This window comes from Geotrypetes seraphini, chromosome 11, assembly GCF_902459505.1.
Source record: "Geotrypetes seraphini chromosome 11, aGeoSer1.1, whole genome shotgun sequence".
Taxonomy (NCBI): Eukaryota; Metazoa; Chordata; class Amphibia; order Gymnophiona; family Dermophiidae; genus Geotrypetes; species Geotrypetes seraphini.
Window position 1 is genome coordinate 72,228,101 of NC_047094.1, and position 22,150 is coordinate 72,250,250.

A 22,150-nucleotide genomic window follows, 5' to 3' on the forward strand; every position below is an offset into this window, starting at 1 on the left:
CACCCAAAACACCGCGCACACGATAAGAAAGTAGCCTAAACACCTACAACTGCAACAAAAAACACCGCAACTGATCTTCAAAAAGTAACCTAACATGGCAGGAAAACCCGCAACTCTGCTGGGTTCAGCTTCAGACTGTAATGGGAGAAACTACTACTGTACTCTCATTGACCCTGGGGACCATCTGGAAGTTGAAGCCGGATGTGACGTTAAGAGGCGGTTTCGGTCGTGTGATGAAGAAAAGGGGTGAGCACAGGAGCGGAGGTGAGTAGGGGGCGCTGAGGTTCCTGTGGGAGAAGTTGAGGGTAACCGCGCGCGAAGGGACGGGTTATACAATTAGTCATCAAGGGGCGTGGAACAGCTCTTCTTGCACTGTGGGATTTTTAACCCTAGATTTGTATTTGGCTAGGGAAAGAAAAAAAAAAAAACTACAAGTCCCAGCATACAAGCACAAGTGTAAGGTTAAAACCATGTTCGAAGCGAGAGAGGGGTATACGGATTGCAGGTGCAGTCTGGGACTTGAATGGAAAGCCAAATTACAGCTTCCAGAGTGAACCATAAGACGCAAAGACGTGTGAGCTGTTCCCAGTGCATTATGGGACGTGTAGGCTTGTAATTAATGGGATAAATAGTTCCTGCATACCTTTTAAGATTAAAGGCTGAGCCAGACATAAGAAAATGAAAACTGGTGCATTTTGGGCCTACCAGCAATTATGTAAAGAATTACAATCCCCTCTAACCATTAAGGTTGACCCAGGGTTATGGGGTATTTACCTGCTTGTAATTGCATTCCCATTTTGACAAGGCAGCAGATAAGAAACCTAAGAATGTTTTGAGGGATTTAGATTAAATGTGAACTCATAGGATAGACATATGAGTATATCATCTTTCTAAGTTAAATCACATCAGGCTTTGTGCTTTATACATAGTTCCTAATGTGATATAGCCAAGGAAAATGAGAAACTATAACGCTGTAGGTGCAATGGAGATTATTAGACCAGGGCTGGTTTAATCTGCCCTTAATGGCATAGTACTGTGTATTTATATTGTTTTATGATTCCAGATCAGTTACCCCAATGGCGTAGAATGATAGCTATAGAATTGAAAATGCAATTATAAGAACATAAGAACTGCCATCTCCGGATCAGACCCATGGTCCATCGAGTCCGGCGATCCGCACACACGGAGGCCCAGTCAGGTATACACCTGATGTAGTTTTAATTACCCATTATCCCTCTATGCCTCTCGTAAGGAGATGTGCATCTAATTTGCCTTTGAATCCTAGCACAGTGGATTCCTTAATAACCTCCTTTGGAAGAGCATTCCAGGCGTTCACCACTCGCTGCGTGAAGCAGAACTTCCTGACATTTGTCATGGACTTGTCCTCCCTTAGCTTCAAACCATGTCCTCTTGTCCGTGTCTCACGTTGGACAATGTAAATAATTTGTTTTTGTGCTCTATTTTATCGATGTCTTTCAGTATTTTGAACGTCTCTATTATGTCCCCTCGCAGCCTCCTCTTCTCAAGGGAGAACAGTCCCAGTTTCTTGAGTCGTTCCTCATATTTCAAGTTCTCCATACCTCTTATTAGCTTCGTTGCTCGTCTCTGCACCCTCTCCAGCAGTTTTATATCCTTCTTTAGGTTGGGAGACCAATGTTGGACACAGTATTCCAAGTGTGGTCTGACCATTGCTCTATAAAGCGGCATTATGACTTTCTCCGATCTACTCGTGATTCCTTTCATTATCATGCCTAACATTCTGTTTGCTTTCTTTGCCGCTGCCGCACATTGTGCCGACGGCTTCAGGGTCCTTTCTATCAGTACACCCAGGTCCTTTTCTTGTTCGCTCTTACCCAGAGTTGCGCCTGACATTCTATACTCGTGTTCCTTATTCTTACTACCTAAATGCATTACTTTGCATTTCTCCACGTTGAACTTCATCTGCCATTGCTCTGCCCATTTCTCTAACTGATACAAGTCGCTCTGGAGTTCCTCGCTATCCTCCTGCGATCTGATTGCCCGGCATAGCTTTGTGTCGTCTGCAAACTTAATGATCTCACTGGATATTCCGTCTTCCAGGTCATTGATATAAATATTAAATAGGATCGGCCCAAGTACCGAGCCCTGGGGCACACCACTAGTCACTTTCTCCCAGTCTGAGAACTTCCCATTTATGCCCACTCTCTGCTTCCTGTTTTCCAGCCATTTGCCTATCCACCTTTGTATATCTCCCTCTATTCCATGGCTTTGTAGTTTCCTGAGCAGTCTTTCATGTGGAACTTTGTCGAATGCTTTCTGGAAGTCCAAATATATTATGTCCACCGGCATTCCACTATCAATTTGCTTGTTCACGGTCTCAAAAAATTGAAGTAAATTCATTAAACATGATTTCCCTTTCCTGAACCCATGTTGACTGGGTTTCAGCAAGTCGTGTGTATCTAAGTGCCGGACTATGCTATCCTTGATCAGTGCTTCAACCATCTTTCCAGGGACAGACGTAAGGCTCACAGGTCTGTAGTTGCCCGGTTCTCCTCTCGATCCTTTTTTGAAAATTGGCGTGACGTTCGCTATCTTCCAATCATCTGGTATCTGTCCAGTTCTGATTGTCAGATTGGTGAGTTTTTGCAATAACTCTCCGATTTCAACCTTCAATTCCTTTAAGACTCTCGGGTGAATTCCATCCGGTCCAGGGGATTTGTCAGTTTTAAGTTTGTCGATCTGGTAGTATATCTGGTCTAACTCCACTTCAACTGTGGTGAGGCTGTCTTCTATTACTCCATTAAACACTTTCACTGCTTCTGGTATTTTTGCGGTATCCTCCTCCGTAAAGAGGGACGCAAAGAAGGAATTTAGTTTGTCCGCAATTTATCTTCCTTAATGTACCCTTTTCTTCCCTGGTCATCCAGGGGTCCCACCGCCTCTTTTGCGGGTTTTTTCCCTTTCACGTATCTAAAGAAGGGCTTGAAGTTTTTGGCCTCTTGCGCTATTTTTTCCTCATAGTCTTTTTTGGCATCCCTCACCGCCTTGTGACATTTCTTCTGATCATCTTTATGTTTTTTCCATGCTTCGGTTGTTTTCATGTGTTTCCATTTTTTGAAAGAGTCCTTCTTTTCTTTTATGGCTTCCCTCACCTGTCTGGTAAGCCATGCCGGTTCTCCCTTACCTTTTGTTCTCCCTTCTTTGGAGATCCTCAGAATGTGGAGATTTTGTGCTTCTGTGATAGTATTTTTCAGTAGGGACCATGCCTGGTCTACTGTTTCAAGTTTGTCCACCTTTTTCTTGAGTCGTTGTTTCACCATGGCTCTCATGCGATCGTATTTGCCCTTTTTAAAGTTAAAGGTTTTGGTTAAGGTTTTGGCACTATTTCTATTCCCGATGTCAAGCTTAAAGTTGATCGCATTGTGATCGCTCGTCCCCAGCGGTACCGTAACTTCTACTTCTTTTGTCGGTCCCGTGAGGCCATTTAGCACCAAGTCCAGGGTGGCGTTGCCTCTTGTCGGCTCTTTTACCATTTGTTCCAGGAAGCTCGTCTGGTTAAAATAACTAAATACATATTTTAAAAGGAAGAAAATTACACATCTTATAATGTTCTGGGAGTAGCTTACACGATGAAAACCTGACTCGTTCATTCTAGGAACTGGTTTACCTTCTTATTGAAAGGCAGGACTTAGGTACCAGACTGCACTAACAATCTGTTACACTGCCTCCCCCACCCAAATCTGGTTTAATGCATAGTTCAATATGTGCTGGGAATGTTTAGACCAGGGGTGTCCAACCTTCTGGCTTCCCTGGGCTGCATTGGCTGAAAAAAAAGTTTCTGGGACTGCGCAAACGCTGCAGCAAGACAGAGGAAGGAGCCGGCAAGACGGTAAACACCCAGGGGAGCAGAGGAAAACACTGCAACGCCCTCGACCGGGGCCGCACAAAATACTTCACTGGGCCGTAGAGGACACCCCTGGTTTAGACCTTTGTACTCCACTCCAGAAATAGTCCATACTCCAAGTATTAAGTACAGTGGTACCTTGGTTTACAAGCATAATTTGTTCCAGAAGCATGCTCGTAATCCAAAGTACTCGTATATCAAAGCACATGTCCCCATAGGCCACAATGTAAATTGAAACAATTCGTTCCACAACCAAGGTTTACTATGGTGGCCAGGGGTGGGTACCTGCCTGTGGGTGCTGCAGCCCTTGCAGCGTGGTGATTTTCTTTCCCCGGGGTCCTCGTGCAGCTCTCCTCCCTCTTCGGCCTCTGCCATCCACCAGCGCCTCCCGGCTTCCAATTCAAGCCGGCCGCCATCCTCCAGACGCATATGCTGGACCTCTGAACTCCCCCGTCAAGCCAGTGCCACTCCAACAACATGCGCACCACGTACAAGCATGCAGGACGTCCTGCATGCTTGTACGTGGTGCGCATGTTGTTGGAGCGGCGCCGGCTTGAGGGGGGAGTTCAGAGGTCCTGTGCATGCGTCTGGAGGATGGCTGGCTTGAATCGGAAGCTGGGAGGAGCTAGTGGACGATGAGGGAGGAGTAGGGATGGGTGGGGATGGGGGATTCCTCGCGGGGACGGGTGGGGACGGAGGGATTCCTCGTGGGGACGGGTGGGATTCCTCACAGGGACGGGTGGGGACAGGTGGGACTTTGGCGGGGATGGGTGGGATTTCTGTCCCCGCGCAACTCTCTAGAAAGAACGAGGGGGAGTTGAGGATGACTTGTGCTTTGAGAGCCTGGACAGTGAGGACCGAGGCCCAGGGAGCCCGCCTCGGAGAGCCCCGGGAAGAAGACGGCCTGTCGACGAGGGAGGGAGGCGGGAGTCTTAGACCTCGGGGCTCCTCGGTCCGGGGACCAAGACAGCACAGGAGAGCGGAGAAGACTAGGGTCAGACAGTACGAGGTCTGACGGCTTGATGGAACCCATAGTGCGAGGGCCTGGTGACCTGCCCCGCTTCGGGAAAGAATCCCTGGGACACTTGGCAGACCTCCGCCTCGAGGAAGAAGTATGTCTCGATCGGCGCTTTGAACGAGGCCGGGCAGCGGGAGAAGTCTGCCTCGAGGGAACAGGCGAGAAGTCACTCGAGCCCTCCAAAACCCAATTGTATACCACATCAATAGCCCTTATGCCTGCAGCTGACATCTATATATGGGTACAGTGGGATTAAAATGGGGTTTGGAAGGCTCAAAAATTCCATCCTAAATGTAGTGGTTAGAGTGAAGTATGGACGTGAGTCCCTATCTCTATGGTTCACTATACCGCCCACCAGGCTACTTCAGCAACCTTCTTGCTGTGGTACTAGGACTGGCCATAATATCTGAAGCTGTCATACTGGCAGGTATCTTTGGGGGGATGGGAGAGGGTCAGTGACTTCTGGGGGAATGTGAGGGGGTCATGTTTACATACCTCCAGTGGTCATTGGTAGTTTGGGCACCTTTGTGGCACTTATTCATTGTTAAAACAGGTCAAGCCCCAGATGTCCAAATTACTACAGTACTACAAATTGTGCCCTGGACCTATTCTTAAATGTACAATTATGGCAGAAAAAAAAAGTCCAAGTCATAAGCCTGCCCTAATCTTGCCCATACCACACCTCTAATATGCCCCCTTGAGATTTAGATTAGATGAACAGCTTGAGAGAGAGAGAAATCTATCTAGAAAATAGGTTTTGAAAATAGCAAATCGGAAGGGTTTGGCAAGAAAAGCATCCATCTGCTTCATTATGCCACTTTTTGGGTGTTTTTCTTTTTTCTTCAGTGATCTAAGAACATGAGAGGGAGCATAGAGAATAATAAAATCAGAAAGATAAACTCATGTATCAGTATGTGCAAAGCTTTACATGCAACTGATGTTTCTTGTGATCTTGGGCAAGTCACTTAACCTTCCATTGCCTCAGCTACAAACATAAGAATGAAAGCCAGAGTTTCCCAAACTGTGAGACCAAATGGGGTCACAAAACCTGGTTTTGGGATCATGATATAGGTGAGCTCTCCATAAGTGCATCATTATTCTGCACTTCCAGGGGATTCACACAATTTTATTTGGCTGTAATCACAAGGTCACAGACAGAAAGATTGGGAAGCACTATTGTAAGCCATCCAGGGGACAGGAAAATACCTACACTGAGCTACCAATGAGGAATGCGAGACAATGTCTCTAAAATGCTAAGACATTTATAGTAACTGATCTTATTCTACCCGTCTTTCATTACCAGAAGGCCGTTCTCTGCATGTAAGGCAGGACCTTGGAGAAATGCAAATGTTTCATGGCAGCCCGAAGATCTCAGGGAAAGATGAAATCACAGACACAGCGTCACCAGAGGCAAAACAAGAGCCTGTGGAGTTTAAGATGAAGCAAGGAGAGAAAGAATTCTGCCAACTGGAATATATGCAGGTTAAAATCATTCCAGACCATGAGCGTGTACAGATCAAAGAAGAGCCTCTGTCAGATGAAGAATTCTATCCCTGCTTAGACAGCAGAACCCTGAGCCTGGGTGCTGAACTTCAAGGTGAGTCAATTGGAGCAGAGCTGTCAGATCACATCATTGCTTCACTGCAGGCCAGCTAACCTAGGAATTGCCATGCTGGGTCATACCACTGGTCCATCAAAGCCAGTATTCTGTCCTCACAGTGGCCAGTTCAGGTCACCTGGAGTGCTCCTGAGACCCCAGGTGGGAAAATCCATTCCTTGCTGTTTATTCCTGGAAGTGGAAGGTAGCTAGAAACTTCCAGCCCTTTTTGTACACTACTAAATCAGACCACATTTTCTGCTGTGTTCAATAATGTTCTAATCTAATGGAAGTGTAGCTTCATGGATAGAGTAACAGGCTGAGAATCAGGACAACCAGAGTTTAAATCCTGCTGATGCTGCTTGTGGACCTAGAATAAGCCACTCCATCCTCCAGTGCTTTAATTACAAACTTGGCAGATCGGTTGACCCCTAAGGATTGTAATCTAAACTATTCAGTTCCAGGAAGGGGACTTTTTGGCCAGTCCTGGTTGTAAACGTTAGCTTACTGTTCTGCACAAATGGATTATCCCTTCCTACCAGCAAGGGGAGGTGAAATTCAGTCTTTTCTCTACCTCCTCCTGTTGGTAGGAAGGGATAACTCATTTAAGCAGAACAGTTTTACTAATTAAAGAAAAGACAATTATCAGGTAAGGCATAATTTCTCCATATTAAAGCAGTATAATACTTGAGGACCTTGATTCTACTCATTGAAATCAGTGCTGCAGGTCCCATAATGTGTCAGGATGAGACATGCAGAAATCCGGGCAGGCTTAAAATCTCCTTCCTGGAACTGGGTAACTTGGCAGCTCTGTGACACAGACCTACTGAACCTGAATGTAATTAACCTTGAGCTACTAATGAAAAGAGTGATGTTAAAATCCCAAATAAATAATCTTCCTGCTCTCACTCTCCATATGATCATGGCACAAGTTACTGTATGACTCTGGGCCTCAGTTGTAATCATCAGCTCTGGTGTACATTCTCTGCATGCCCTTGAGCCAGTTGCTTTATTTCGCCATGTGGAAATCTGTAATCATGCTGTTGGCTTCATTTTATGTACTCTCCTGCTTGGAAACAGCTATGTATTCACAAAGTGAGAACATGAGTTGCCATACTGGGACAGAACAAAATCCAGCAAGCCCAGTTTCCTATTTCCAATAGTGACCAACCCAGGTCACAAGTACCTGGCAAGATCCCAAAGAGTAAAAAAGATTTTCTGCTATTTATCCTAGGAATAAGCAGTAGATTTCCCCAAGTCCCATCTTAATAATGGTTTATGGATTTTTTAAGGAAGTTATCCAAACCTTTTTTAAACCCTGATATGCTAACTGCTTTAAGCACTTTCTCTAGCAACAAATTCCAGAGTTTAGTTACATGTTGAGTGAAGAAATATTTTCTCTGGTTTGTTTTAAATCTACCACTTAGTAGCTTCATTCTATGCCCTCTAGTCCTAGTATTTTGGAAAGAGTAAACAAGTAATTCACATCTACCTATTCCACTCCACACAGTATTTTATAAACCTCTATCGTATCTCCCTTGAGCTGTCTCTTCTGCAGACTTAAGAGCCCTAGCTGCTTTAGCCTTTCGTCATAGGGAAGTTGTCCCATCCCTTTTAATCATTGTCACCCTTCTCTGTACTTTTTCTAATTCCGCTATATCTTTTTTGAGATGCAGTGACCAAAACTGCATACAGTATTCAAGGTGTGGTTGCACCATGGAGCAATATAAGGGCATTATAACATTTTCATCTTTTGTTTTCCATTCCTTTCCTGATAATTCCTAACATTCTATTTGCTCTCTTAGCCACCGTTGCACACTGAACTGAGGGTTTCAACATATCCTCAACCTAGATCCTTTTCCTGGGCAGTTAACTCCTAATGTGGAACCCTGCATCATGTAGCTATATTTTGGATTACCTTTTCCCACATGAATCACTTTGCACTTGCTCACATTAAATGTCATCTGCCATTTTGATGCCCAGTTTTCCTAGGTCCTCTTGCAATTTTTCACAAGTAACAAATTTGAACACTTAGCCAGACTATTCAACTCAGACAGCTGACTAACTAGCTCTCAATGCAGAATACTTTGAGATCCTGTTCAGAAGAAAAAGCACAGCAGATACTGTATTCTAATTACTGTATTAAAAACAGTGTATACTAAATGATCATCTTAAATTATAAGCTGAAATGAAATATAAAATGGTGAAAAAAGAACTCTCCTTAGAGGCTAATTATTTGATGCGTTGCCTTTTTAGGCCAGGTGCCCAGTTTATTACCGCTGGACGGGAGCCCCTCTCTCTCCTTTTCCTCCCCTGGGGACACTTCAGAAGAGGAGGAGGAAACGCATAGGAAAGAGAGCCATGAGGAGAAGCGCAAACCTAACTTCACGCCAGATGAGGTGGACCTGATAATCCGGGAGGTACGACGGAACTTAGGAGCTCTTTTTGGCCGTGGCAGAGAAAGACTGGGCAAGGAGGCCAAGATGAGGATCTGGGGGCGTATTGCAGGCAAGGTGCGGGGCCTGGGTCATAGCTGGCGTACTGGTGGTGATGTCCGCAAGAAGTGGTATGACCTGCAACGCTGGGCCCGAAAGAGGAGTGTACAGTGGCATGAGAAGCCTGGCAGAGGTCCAAGGTCCAACATACCCCTCTCTGTGGAGGAGAGGAGAGTGTCAGAGCTGCTAGAACCTTCCATTGAATCTCTCTCCTGCACTTGTAAGTCCTGTGGGAATGCCTTTGCACTATAGTGTAACTAACCTCCCCCCCCCTAATTCCCCCTAGTTGCATCACTGCAGTTATCAATTGATTGGTGCCCTGTTCCTCCCCATAGCATGCCTTTGTATTGCTTGCTGTCATATGTCCTGTAGTACTAGCACATTATAAATTGAAGGTTTAGTAGGTTGTGAAATAAGAACATAAGAATTGCCGCTGCTGGGTCAGACCAGTGGTCCACTCACGCGGCATCCCTTAAGTCAAAGACCAGTGCCCTATTTGAGTCTAGCCTTACCTGCATACATTCTGGTTCAGCAGGAACTTGTCTAACCTTGTCTTACCATGTCATGAATCCTTGGAGGGTGCTTTCCCCTATAAGAACTGACCAAATAAAATGTTGTGGTGCGATGTAGTGGCATAGTATCTGGGAATGCCTGGAGTAGGTGGTCGGCCCAGATTTTCCCACCCACCAAATGTTAAAAATTAGTATCTTGCCGTGCGGGAACCACATGCCCCACCAGTTGAAGACCTCCTTCACCAGAACTCTTGGATCCTCTAAACCAAGACTGTCCAAGTCCCGTCCTTGAGATCTACAGGCAAGCCAGATTTTCTGGATATCCAGAATGAATATGCATAAGAGAGATTTGCCTGCACTGCCTTCCTGATATGCAAATCTCTCATGCATGTTCATTGTGGATATCCAAAAAACCTGGCCTGCCAGTAGATCTTGAGGACCGGACTTGGGCAGCCCTGCTCTAAACATTTTACCAGTGCTCGCATCCCACAAATTCTCATTCTTGTATACAGTGGCTGGGAGTGTGTTCAGATGGCCCAGGAGGTGTCAGCTGGTGGGGCTTGAGGGATTCCTGTCAGCTGTATAGATAAATGTGGATTTCATCCCAGAGTAGGTAGGTCCTTGCCAAACCAGGCCCACTGGTGGCTACATTTATTTATGTTTCTATCCTGTTCTGCCAGAAGCTCAGAACATGTTACAAGTAGACAGTCACATGACTGGTGTGAGGGAATTTGAGACCTTGCAACTTCTGTGTTGACCATAAAAGGTATCAAAACCTCAATCCAGCAACTGAAGAAGAGATAGGCTTCTGATTTTAGGTTTTAATCCACTGTTCTTTGCAAAGTCTTGGGCCAATGGTGATCCCCAACAGCCATAGGTATGGTTCCCTGCTTCATCCCAACATGATGCCTAAACTTCTGAGTGAGCAGTGTGAGAGATTGGGCACTAGGCAACTCAAAGTTTCTGAGAGTCATGTGATGCCAAGAATAGCTGTTCAGGATTAAAAGAAAGAGTGAATCAGCTTGAAGGGGTCAGAAATGGAGACAGGATGGTGAAGGCTAATGGATAGGGACTGGGCCAAGCTGGGATGGAGTTGAACTGTAAGTTGAGGAGAGGAGCTAGGAAACAGGGATTGAAAATGTATGGGGTGGCGGAGGGGGGAATGAGCTTACAGAAAACATGTGCAGGGGTGGACTACTTTTAGTTACACAAATTACTGTGAGGGCACATGAGCAGCCAAGCTGACCATATCAGAAGGAAATGTCTCAGGACAGCTGTACCATAGCAGGAAGACACCCCCCCACCCCCCCAATGATGCCTGCATTATCTGGTAATGATTTTGACTTTATCATCAAAGTTGTTTTTGTCAACATAGCCCCCCTAGAAAAATAATTAAAAGTACTGTTTAATAAATACTTATACAAAATTAAAATAAACATTTATTACATAAATGTTGGAAGGCCATTTTCATCAGTTCTGCCCTGCCTTGGATCCTCCTGTCTGCTCAAGAATGACATGGGGACAAAGTTTGTCCCTATCATCGCAGGCTCTGTCCTCATTTGCACACGCCTCAAACACTTATGATTTTATATTTAAATCTTTTATTAAAAGTATAAAAAGGAACAATATTCTGTACAACTAATTAAATCACAAATAGAGCCTTCCATTTTCATAGAGTTTTGACACAACTTTCCCAAAGATTCAGTTGCCTATGTTTTTACATCATCTGAGAAGATAATTCAGACATGGGTGTAGAAGAGAGCCTAAACTATGTAGGGGTTGAACAGGAAAATAAGTGTCTATTAAATGTTGGAAATGCTCCTTGATGCTAACAATGATAGATGAATCTGTTGCAGTAAGATGCTTGAGCAACTGGGTACATGTTACACAATCAGCACCCACCACCTTAACTCTACCCTCCGGTGCGATGCTAAAAGTTGAAAAGACCTCCAAAGTGCTTGGAATCCTACTTGACTCCACACTGTCCTATGTACCCCAAATATACAAATCTCGGGGAAAAATTTCTGCAGCCCAAAGCAGCTGAGACTGATCAAACCATATTTCTACACCAACCACTTTGCAATCTTGGTTCAAATGCTGGTCCTAACTGAACCTGACTATTGTAACTCTCAGCAAATAACCCACCTGTTTTCCTTCTTCGCCTCAACCAGAATAAATAACTCCCACCAACTGATCATCCGTTCATCCAAGGGAATGAAGTACAAGCAAATCTTCAATACCCTGGAACTTCCTCCCACCTTCCATAAGAACAGAACCAATCAATCTCAACGTCCGGAAAAGACTGAAAGCTTACCTATTTCACAAATTCCTACCGACTTAAGTCTCTGCACTCTCGCCTTGACAGTGCAATAGTTCACTACAATGTAATTTAGTTGTTCCCTTCCCACAACTATGTAAACCTTGTAACATGTTGTATCTCTCCCTCTGAAACATTGCTTTTCTTCTCTGTCTTTGTAAGTACAGTGGAACCTTGGTTTGCGAGCATAATTTGTTCCAGAAGCATGCTTGTAAACCAAAGTGCTTGTATATCAAAGAGAGTTTCCTCATAGAAAGTAAGGGAAACTCGCTTGATTCGTTCCACATCCACCCCCCCCCTCATGAGGCCACCGGCGCTGCTCGCTTCCATCCCACCCCATCCCATCCCAAAAAGACCCCCCCCCCCGAGGCCACTGGCATGCTTCCACCCCATCTCCGAGAACTGGCATCACTCCCCACCCCGACAACCGACATCGTCCGCCCAAAACCTTACCGTGATTTAGCACCGGCATGCAGCACCAATCCACAGGACATGCTGGTGCCGGAAGAGCCTGCTGCTTATTTCTGCTGGGCTGGGCCTTGAGCATCCCCCGCTCTCCAAGAATCTGTGGGTTCGTGCCGGAGCCAGATCGCAGTTTGAGTTTGGGGAGGGGGGCTCGCAAATTGAGTCAACGCTCGATGTGCGAGGCACAATTTGCAAGAGTGTTTTGCTCATCTTGCAAAACACTCACAAATCGCATTACTCGCAAGGTTTGACTGTATTCTCCCATGCTACTACATGGGCCTCTTAACGTGTAAATCGCCTTGAACCTGTATTGTAAAAGTGTGATCAAGAAGTCCTGATTACATTAGATGATGGAAAGATGTTGTAGATGGTAGGAGTCTGGTCAGCAGACCAGACTCTTGTTGCCATATCAAAGGCAGACAATTCAGAAATGATGTCATTTAACAGTAGTTCATTTAAAACCAAAGCAACTTCAGTCCTGTCCATCTTATTCAATTGTCTCCCTCATGCACTAAATGCATTCCTTTCACCCAGGGCTACATGTCAATTATCAATTTTAATCACACAATTCAGTTGCCTCCCTCATGCACTAAATGCATTCCTTTCACCCAGGGCTACATGTCAATTATCAATTTTAATCACACAATTCAGTTGCCAATTGTCTTAAGATGTGTTAAATTTTTATATATTGATAATAGTTTAGAGAACAACATGGGGACAAAGTTTGTCCCTGTCACCATCCTGCGGTTAACTGTGGGTACCCATCCGCATGTCATTCGCTACTGTCTGCTTTGGGTCATTTTCTGTGTTGACAATTCTTTAGCTGCACAAATATATTTCACGGTACTGCGGTATATAAACTGTTATTCTTTAGCACTCTCCAGACCAGTAGAGGTTAACTTTACGAATGGGTATATATCTAATCATGACCAGCAGGTGGAGACTGAAAACAAAACTTTGGGACAGTATATACTATCCTCCCTTCTCTATTTCCCTCAGTCTTCTTTCAGTCTCCAGCAGGTGTTGAGTGATCTGTACCCATCTCTCTTGGTAGGGCTGTTGGAATTTGTTTAGGGGTTTATTGTCCCTGTTTTTGGCCGGACGGAGCTTGGTCGGGCCCTGTTTGGGGGTTCGTCCGACCTCGGGGGTGTCAAACCCGGCGGGTCACGAGCGGGGTCCCTCCCCCCACTTCCTCCACCTCCCCACATTTTTTTAGAGGAGCCTCAGCAGTAAGCCTTGCCCCCTAAGTCAAGCAAGGCATATTGCTTCGAGAGCCTGTGGAGTCTGTTCTGTAAAAAAAAAAAAAAAAAATCCTGAGGTAGTGCTGGTCTGAAGGGTTGTTTCCCTTTAAGAAAACTGTAGTTTACTGTATTTTTTCATGTAACCGGCACTTTTTTATAGCTAGGTCGCGTATGGAGCAATTGTGCTCTTCTCCGGGGGAGTAGGACACAATTGAGTCCAGCCGCGAGGCACTCGCGGCCGGCCTGAACTCGGCGGTTTGGGTCGGTGAGGTGGTGGAGCTCCGTCGGCAGCGGCTGCAGGCGCCCAGAGCTCCCCGCCGATGGTGCCTCGCGAGTCGGCTTGGAGCAGTGGGGAAGCCCGGTCTTCCACAACCGCCCACGGAGGGATTCCCCGAAGGATTCCCTCTCAGCTGATTTTTTGACAGCTGATGCCAACTTGCCTGTCTTAGCGGCTGAGACTGTTCAGTCTTCTCATCCGCTAAAGGCCATGGAGGGAGCATTTTTGGCGGGAACTTCGCCATTTTCTTTGTCTGGCCCCTCCATTTTGTCTGCAACCTCAGGTGACCTTCCCCCTGTATGGCGAACACAGGGGCAGGTTTCAGCATGGACCCCTGCTGGGGCAGGGAGTCCCTGGGGACCCCCAGGGGTTTTTTGCCCCCAATTTATTTTCTTTCTTTGTGCGGACTTTTGGGGGTCCCACGTGCGCCTGGGGGGTTTCGGGGGGGGGGGGGGGTTTCCCTCCACGCCCCCTATGGCTTTGCCTCCCTCTTTTCGTTTGGCGTCCCCTCTTCCTCCTCCCTCATCCAAGCGCCCGCGGGGGGGCTTGGATTGCGAATTGGTGGGCGGAGGAGCGTGTTGGCCTGGTTGAGGACCTGGCTGCTTTGGCGGGCTTCCAGGATCCTCTGGAGGGGACGCCTGTTGGCAGCGGGGCGGCGGGTTTCCCGTCTTCCAGAGCAGATGCGTCCGTGGTGCGCTTTTTATTCAGAGGGATGAGCTTTTAGACCTGTGTAGCAGGTCTCCTTGGTGCGGCATTTTTGCAGTGTCGCCGCCGGAGACCCCGCCCCGGGACCCCTCTGCTTCAGGGGGTCTGTCCTGTTTCCCGCTTTTTTCCTGTGCGTCAGGATTTGCGGGATTTTGTGTTGGCGCAGTGGCCTATGGGCGCAGTTTCGTTTGGTGTGCGCCTTGGCTCTTGGGTATCCCGTCCCGGAGGGAGGTAGGGCTACCTTAATTTCGCCAATGGGGAACGCGGTGGTCTCGGCACTTCCTAAGCGGCATACCGTGCTTGTTATGGACGGTTCTGCTCTTAGGGTCTCGGAGGAGCGTGCGTTAGAGACACTTCTTAAGTATGATTTTGATGTCTCTGCCTTTGGGGTCCAGGCGGCTATTTGTGGGGAGCTAGTCGCTCGCGCCGTGTTTCGGTGGGCTGAGCGTGTCCTGGATCGGGAGTCTGATGACTGGTCTAGTGGATCAGGAGGTAGCGAAGATTGCGATGGCTGCCTCGTTCCTCTCAGCTGCTCTTTATGACTTGGTGCGGATTTCGGCTAAGTCTATGGCGTGGCCGCGTGGCGTATTTTGTGGCTGCGCGCTTGGGCGGCGTATTCTGCGTCCAAAGCTAAGTTTACTAAAGTTCCCTTTAGGGGGTCTTTTTGTTTGGAGAGGAATTAGATGAGTTGATTCAGACTCTGACGGACTCGAAGGTGCCCCGTCTGCCTGAGGACCGTGCCCGCCCTGCGTCTAGGTGTGGGGCTGCCCGGGGGCGTTTGCGGGAATTTCGCAAGTAACGCCCGGGGCGTGGGGCTGCTTCTTTCCCAGCTCAGGGTTTTTCCCGGGGTCGGTTCTTCCAGCGCATGCAGCCCTTTCGGGGGGCCCGTCGGGGGGCAGGGAATCCCTCCGCCGGTTCCCCCGCTTCCCGTCCTGCGCAATGACTCCTTGCCGGCGCCCCCTTTGGTTCCGGTGGGGGCCCGGCTGCGCAATTTTTTCCCCAAATGGGCTGAGATCGCGTCCGATCAGTGGGTCCTTGAGGTGGTGCGGGACGGTTACGCTCTGGAGTTTACCCGCTCTCTGCCGGACCTTTTCCTCGCTTCTCCATGTCAGACTCCATGGAAGACGCAGGCTTTTCGTCAGACCCTTCAGCGTTTGCTAGATCTCGAGGCAGTGGTGCTGGTGCCCCCTACGGAGTGGGGCACCGGCAGGTACTCCATTTACTTTGTGGTGGCCATAAAGGAGGGGACCTTTCGGCCCATCCTGGATTTGAAAGGGGTCAACAGAGCTCTCAAGATTCCGTCTTTCCGCATGGAAACGCTGCGGTCGGTCTTTCTGGCGGTTCAGCCGGGGGAGTTTCTTACGTCTCTCGATCTGACGGAGGCCTACTTGCAGGTTCCAATTCGGGCCTCTCATCAGCGCTTCCTTCGCTTTGCGATCTTGGGGCGGCACTTTCAGTTCTGTGCGCTTCCCTTTGGTCTGGCCACGGCTCCTCGGACGCTCACCACGGTAATGGTGGTCGTTGCGGCAGCCTTGCGGTCGGTGGGCATCCTGGTTCACCCCTACCTGGACGACTGGTTGATTCGGGCAAAGTCGTTGCAGGAGAGCTCCCGGGTTACGGCTCGGGTGGTGGTGTTTCTCCGGTCGCTGGGCTGGGTGGTCAACCTTTCCAAGAGTCGGTTGGTCCCGGCTCAGCGTCTGGAGTGCCTTGGGGTTATGTTCGACACCTCCTTGGGGAAGGTCTTCCTTCCAGAGGCCCGGGTGAGCAAATTGCAATCTCAGATTCGCCTGCTTTTGGCGTCCCGGGGTTCTCGGGCGCGAGATTTCCTCCAAGTCCTGGGGTCAATGGCGGCGTCCCTGGACGTGGTGAGGTGGGCGCGGGCCCACATGCGTCCTCTTCAGTATGCTCTGCTCCGGCGGTGGTCTCCCCGGAGGCAAGATTTGGATGTTCCGGTTCCCCTGCGAGGCTTGGCGCGCTGCAGTCTGCGCTGGTGGCTCCGGACCCCTCACCTGGTTCAGGGGGTGGGTCTGGATCTCCCGCAGTGGACGGTGCTCCTTACGGATGCGAGTCTCCTCGGTTGGGGGGCTCAGTTTATGGGCCACTCAGCTCGGGGCACCTGGTCCGCGGAGGAGGCCTCCTGGTCGATCAACGTGTTGGAGACCAGAGCGGTCAGGCTGGCGCTGTTAGCTTTCCACTCCCTTTTGCTGGGCAAGTCGGTCAGAGTCCTGTCGGACATTGCCACGGCGGTGGCTTATGTCAATCGTCAGGGGGGCACCAAGAGCACTCCTGTGGCGCAGGAGGCGGCTCGGCTCATGGTTTGGGCGGAGTCCCATCTTCTGGACCTCTCGGCTTCTCATATAGCCGGGGTAGAAAATGTTCAGGCAGACTTCCTCAGTCGTCACTTCCTGGATCCAGGAGAGTGGTTTCTCGGCACCGGAGCGTTTCGGTTGATAGTGCAAGCTTGGGGGCAGCCCCTGATGGACCTGATGCCCACGAGTGGCAACGCCAAAGTGCCCCGCTTCTTCAGTCGTCGCAGGGACGGGCTGGCCGAGGGTCTGGATGCTCTGGTCCAGCCGTGGCCAACGGAGGGGCTGTTGTATGTGTTCCCTCCTTGGCCGCTGGTGGGCAGAGTGCTTCTTCGCATTGTTCACCATCCGGGTTTGGTGGTGCTGGTGGCTCCAGATTGGCCTCGACGTCCGTGGTATGCGGATCTGGGGAGGCACCTGGTGGCGGTTCCTCTTCCTCTGCCTCTCTCGGACGACCTTCTGATGCAGGGTCCCATTCCCATGTTCGACCCGTCTCCCTTCTGTCTTACGGCGTGGCTCTTGAAAGGGGTCGCCTTAGCAAGAAGGGATATTCAGACAAGGTGATCTCTACACTTTTGGGGTCCCGGAGGCTTTCTACCTCTCGGGCTTATGTGCGGGTTTGGTGTCTCTTTGAGGAATGGTGTCGGGCGCGGGGAGTGACCTCTTTTCGCGCTTCTCTGCCTAACATTCTAGAGTTCTTGCAGGATGGCCTGGATAGAGGCCTGGCTTGGTCTTCTCTCCGTGTTCATCTTGCGGCCCTGTCGGCCTTTCGAGGGTTGGTGTCAGGTCAGCGTTTATCGGCTCTTCCTGATGTGATTCGGTTTCTGCGGGCGGCCAAGTTGCTTAGGCCTCCCCTACGGCCCTCGGTTCCCTCTTGGGATCTTAATCGGGTTCTCTCTGTTTTGGTGCGCCCGCCTTTCGAGCCCTTGGACGACTGTTCTTTGAAGGACCTTACTTTGAAGGCGGTCTTTTTGGTGGCCATTACTTCTGCTAGGCGTGTTTCTGAGCTGCAGGCTTTCTCTTGTAGGGCTTCCTTCTTGGAGTTTTCTAGGGAGCGGGTCGTCTTGCGGCCTGTTCCTTCCTTTCTGCCGAAGGTTGTTTCTCCTTTTCATGTCAATCAATCGGTGGTTCTCCCGGTCTTGGGTGGTCGGGAGGGCTCTTCTGAGCAACGGCAGCTGCGCAAGTTGGATGTCGGTCGGGTCCTTCGCTCTTATGTGCAGCGGACCCAGGAATTCCGGAAGTCCGATCATCTCTTTGTCCTCCTGGCTGGTCCTCGTCGGGGAGCTGGCGCTTCTAAGGCTACTATTGCGCGCTGGATCAAGGAGACGATTGCTTCCGCTTATCTTCTGAAACAGCAGCCTGTTCCAGAGTTTCTCAAGGCTCATTCCACTCGGGGTCAGGCGGCTTCTTGGGCTGAGTCGTCGCTCGTGCCTCCGGTGGATATTTGTAAGGCTGCGGTTTGGTCCTCCTTGCATTCATTTGTTAGACATTATCGGGTAGATGTTCAGGTGCGTCGGGACGCGGTGTTCGGTGAGCGTGTTCTGGTATCGGCCCTTCGGGGGTCCCGCCCGTGAGAGGGACTGCTTTGGTACGTCCCATTCGTAAAGTTAACCTCTACTGGTCTGGAGAGTGCTAAAGAAGGAGAAATTAGGTTCTTACCTGCTAATTTACTTTCTTTTAGCTTCTCCAGACCAGTAGAGGTTTGTTGGGGCTGTTTTCGCGGGCAGTTTTTGTTTTTTGCTGCAGGTTCTAGTATTTTTCTAGGGCCGGGGAGAATTAAAGAACAGCGGCTGTGGCTCGGCTGGCGAGCTGTGGGGACATTTTCCTTCGGGTATTTCTCCTCTGCATTTTCCAACAGCATTTGGGTATGTTATTTGTTACTCCTGTTTGGAGTATTGTTTTCTTCCTGTTTTCCAGTTCTTGGTTCTGCTTGGCTATTCGGCAGACTGAGGGAAATAGAGAAGGGAGGATAGTATATACTGTCCCAAAGTTTTGTTTTCAGTCTCCACCTGCTGGTCATGATTAGATATATACCCATTCGTAAAGTTAACCTCTACTGGTCTGGAGAAGCTAAAAGAAAGTAAATTAGCAGGTAAGAACCTAATTTCTCCTTATTATTTGATTCTAACCAAAACGAAACACAACAACAACAGCAGTTATACTGTGAAAAACCCCTAATTTTTTTGTATTCTCAAACCTTAATGTAGCTGGAAAAAAATATTTATATTTCCAATTCATAAATCCAGAAACCCAAATCATACATGAATATGCAGCTAGAGTCCCAGTAGCTCATCTTACTGGAAAGAGGGTACTAACTGCCTTTCAGTGTTCCAAGATTCATGAATTGTCCACAATATCTGCTTTGTTCCAAACAAGACCTAACAACCCCCCCCCCCAACAAAAAACAAAAAAAAAAAAGCCAATCATCATTTTAAAAAGCTATTTTGTACTTCAGTAAGACCAGTACGGTCTTGTATTGGGATAGCTGTTGCTCAACAAGACTTTTTGGGATCAGTGGTTGGTCTCCATGTAATTCTTGGTTTTATATTGCTTTGTTACAGCTGTCTGTACAGATGCCGAGGATGATGAAGACAGCATAAAGCTGAAGATCCTTCAAAGTCACAGTAGGAGCAATCAGGAAACAGAAGTCAACAGCTTCCAGCAAACACCACTCTCACACCTGCAGCCACTGAACCCCCTCCAGGCCCACAGACAAAGTGCTGTTACAATGTCATACCTGGAGTCTCTGGTGGAGAGGTTGAGTAGCTCCATGGGGGTGGTTGAGCAGGCCCTGGGGGCACTGAACACACGTGTTCATGACATTGGCATATATGTGTCCCAGCTTGACCAGAGTGTGCAGAAGCTCAGCAACAGAGTGGGAGAGCTGGGCAGTGAGATGAGGTGCCTCAGTGCCCAGGCACTCCAACTACATCGGAACCAGCTGGCCGTCAACCAGAACATTGCTGCCACCCTCAGCTTGCTGGCTACCCGTGGACTGCCCAATGGGCTCATCTTACCACCATCATCCTCTGATGCTCCCTGCCATGCAGATTCTGCCTTCATATCATCACCCCTCTCGCATATGACACATTTCATGCACCTAGAGGTTCCCACAGCAGAACACCAGCCCAACCCAACCTTTTGCACCTCCTCCCTGGGACCTCAGGGATCCAAACAGTCCCAAAACAGCAAGTGAAGTGAGTGAGCAGTAGCCAGTGACTGAAAATGACATCAGACATGATAGATGCACATAAGACCATACTACTGCAGCTCTGCCTCAACCAATAACATTATTCCTCTTACACCAGCCAGCATGTCCTTCTTCATCCAGGAGAAAATGATTTCTCAGCAGGCTCCTGTGATTAGTAGTCCCAGTGCTACTGGAGCCGCTGGTCCCTCAGGCTGTTTTTCAATCCCTGAGACGTCACAGGGTCAGTAGACACTCACTAATAGGATAGATCCCACTCCTTAAATATTAAATTGCTTTTCCACAGGGCAAAGACTTTCTAAAAATAATATAAAGCAGCATCCCACCTCTACTCAGAGGAACGACAGAAAAGCTAAGAGTCTGCTCTGATATGTTTGCAGAATTCTTTTCATTTTCAGTCATGGTGGCAGGTGAGATTTCTAATAAAATGACTTTCACGCTGTCATTTGGTATTTATTTGTGCAATTAACCGATTATACGAATGTGGTACCCTGAGTAGGCTGATGTCCCAGTAGTGTATCTACATATTAAGGCAAAAATACATTAGTAGCACATTAAACATTCAACAGGTAGTTTAAACAAAAACATTTGATTCTGTGTTTCAAGAGAGTAAAAAATTTTAAAAAACAATTTTATGCTGCGCTTATGTGTCTAAGTAAAGTGGGGGTGTTGAAGATGGTATCTGATGACGACGACAAGAGCACACCTAGATTATGAATTATACTCTTATCTGTAAGATCTTTACGTGGCATTATTGTTCCCCTTCTACTGCATAGTATTAAATTACTATAGATCTCCTCTGCAGTGCTATGTCTATAGACTATCTAGATTGCTCTCTGTCTTGCCATGCATACGTCCATGCTATAGGTTTCCTCTGGCATGTTGTATGTAGTGTTCATGAAGCTCTGCCTCCTGGGGGAACTTTTCCCCACACTCCGTACACCTGTATTGCCCTTTGTCCACAAGCACTAGCTGACGCTTTGTGATACACTCATGAATTGCCTCTTCCATGTGAATCTGCCGATGCCGGCGGAAATCGGAAGACTGGACGAAGCAGGTCCCACATTGTGGGCACTGGTAGGGCCTTTTCCCCCAATCTGAGCATCTGAGTGGTCTCTTTCCCAAGTGCACTAGCTGATGCATCTGTAACCTGGCCAGCTGATGGAAGCCTCTGCCACACTGCTCACACTGGAAGTTGCTGCTCTTTGCCTTTGGCTCCTTCCTAGACTCTGCATGAGTGCGTTGATGTGCAGTAAGTAAGCTGGATGTGAGGAAGGACTTACTACACATGAAGCAGACAAATAGTGCCCCTCGCAGTTTCTCTTGCACAAAGTCTGTTGGGTGTTCCCGCTTCATGTGCCGCTCTTTGAACTTTGCATCAGGGAAAGTGATGAGGCAGTGGAAGCACTGAGTGGATTCCAAGGGATCTGATGAAGAAAGAAGTGAAAGAAGGGAACTAGGACTTTTAATTTTACATAATTTATTGTTCACACACGCTGCTTTAGCTTTTAATTTTTACTTCCATCTACATCTTCATATTTGCTGGTTTGGGCATGTATACAAAATTTAATGCCCTTCCTTAAAAACAAATGCTGTTTCTTTTACAATTTATATTTTCTGGTTTTCACCTTCTCTCCTTCAGTTCCACATTTAGTGTATCTATTTTTACCTGCTATTTCAATCCTGTCTGACATATGCAAGAATCCTTCATTTTGGGAACCCTAAACCTAACCGGGAAAAAAAGGTACAGTGATCACTGTTAACTCGCAAAGCCCCTTTTCATCATTTAAATGCTATACAATATACTAGCTTTATGAAAGAAACATTCTATATCAGCATTAAAAAATTTTTTATCCTTCTAAAATTTTCTGAGTAACAGACCTGTCCATCTTATTCAATTGTCTCTCTCATGCACTAAATGCATTCCTTTCACCCAGGGCTACATGTCAATTATAAATTTTAATCACACAATTAAAGAAAGGCATAGTCAGCAGTCCATGGGGGGAGGGCACATTTCTTCTCCCTCCTCCTCACATTAGATATCATACCTTTGCTAGTGCGGATACCAAAGCCCCACTAGTCAAAAGAAATCCAATGCCAAAGCCACCTCCTGCCTCCTTATGCTG

At 47.8% G+C, this 22,150-nt stretch overlaps 2 protein-coding genes across 6 annotated transcripts in view; one reads left to right on the plus strand and one right to left on the minus strand.

Moving 5' to 3' along the window:
• LOC117345487 lies at positions 1 to 20,469 on the plus strand. The gene is made up of 4 exons (XM_033914215.1): positions 1 to 264; positions 6,205 to 6,498; positions 8,755 to 9,213; positions 19,378 to 20,469. The coding sequence occupies exons 1-4, from the start codon at positions 141 to 143 to the stop codon at positions 20,010 to 20,012; spliced, it is 1,512 nt and encodes a 503-aa protein (XP_033770106.1). The 5' UTR covers positions 1 to 140; the 3' UTR covers positions 20,013 to 20,469.
• ZNF576 (zinc finger protein 576) overlaps positions 20,462 to 22,150 on the minus strand; it is an 11,465-nt gene continuing 9,776 nt past the window's right edge. For 3 of the 5 annotated variants that reach the window (XM_033914217.1, XM_033914218.1, XM_033914216.1), the window contains exon 3: positions 20,462 to 21,451. In XM_033914217.1, coding sequence (XP_033770108.1) covers positions 20,886 to 21,451 — 566 coding nt within the window. In that variant the 3' untranslated portion in view covers positions 20,462 to 20,885. Of the gene's footprint in view, positions 21,452 to 21,693; positions 21,752 to 22,150 lie in introns of all 5 variants that reach the window. The other 2 variants (XM_033914220.1, XM_033914219.1) reach the window with 1 other exon arrangement.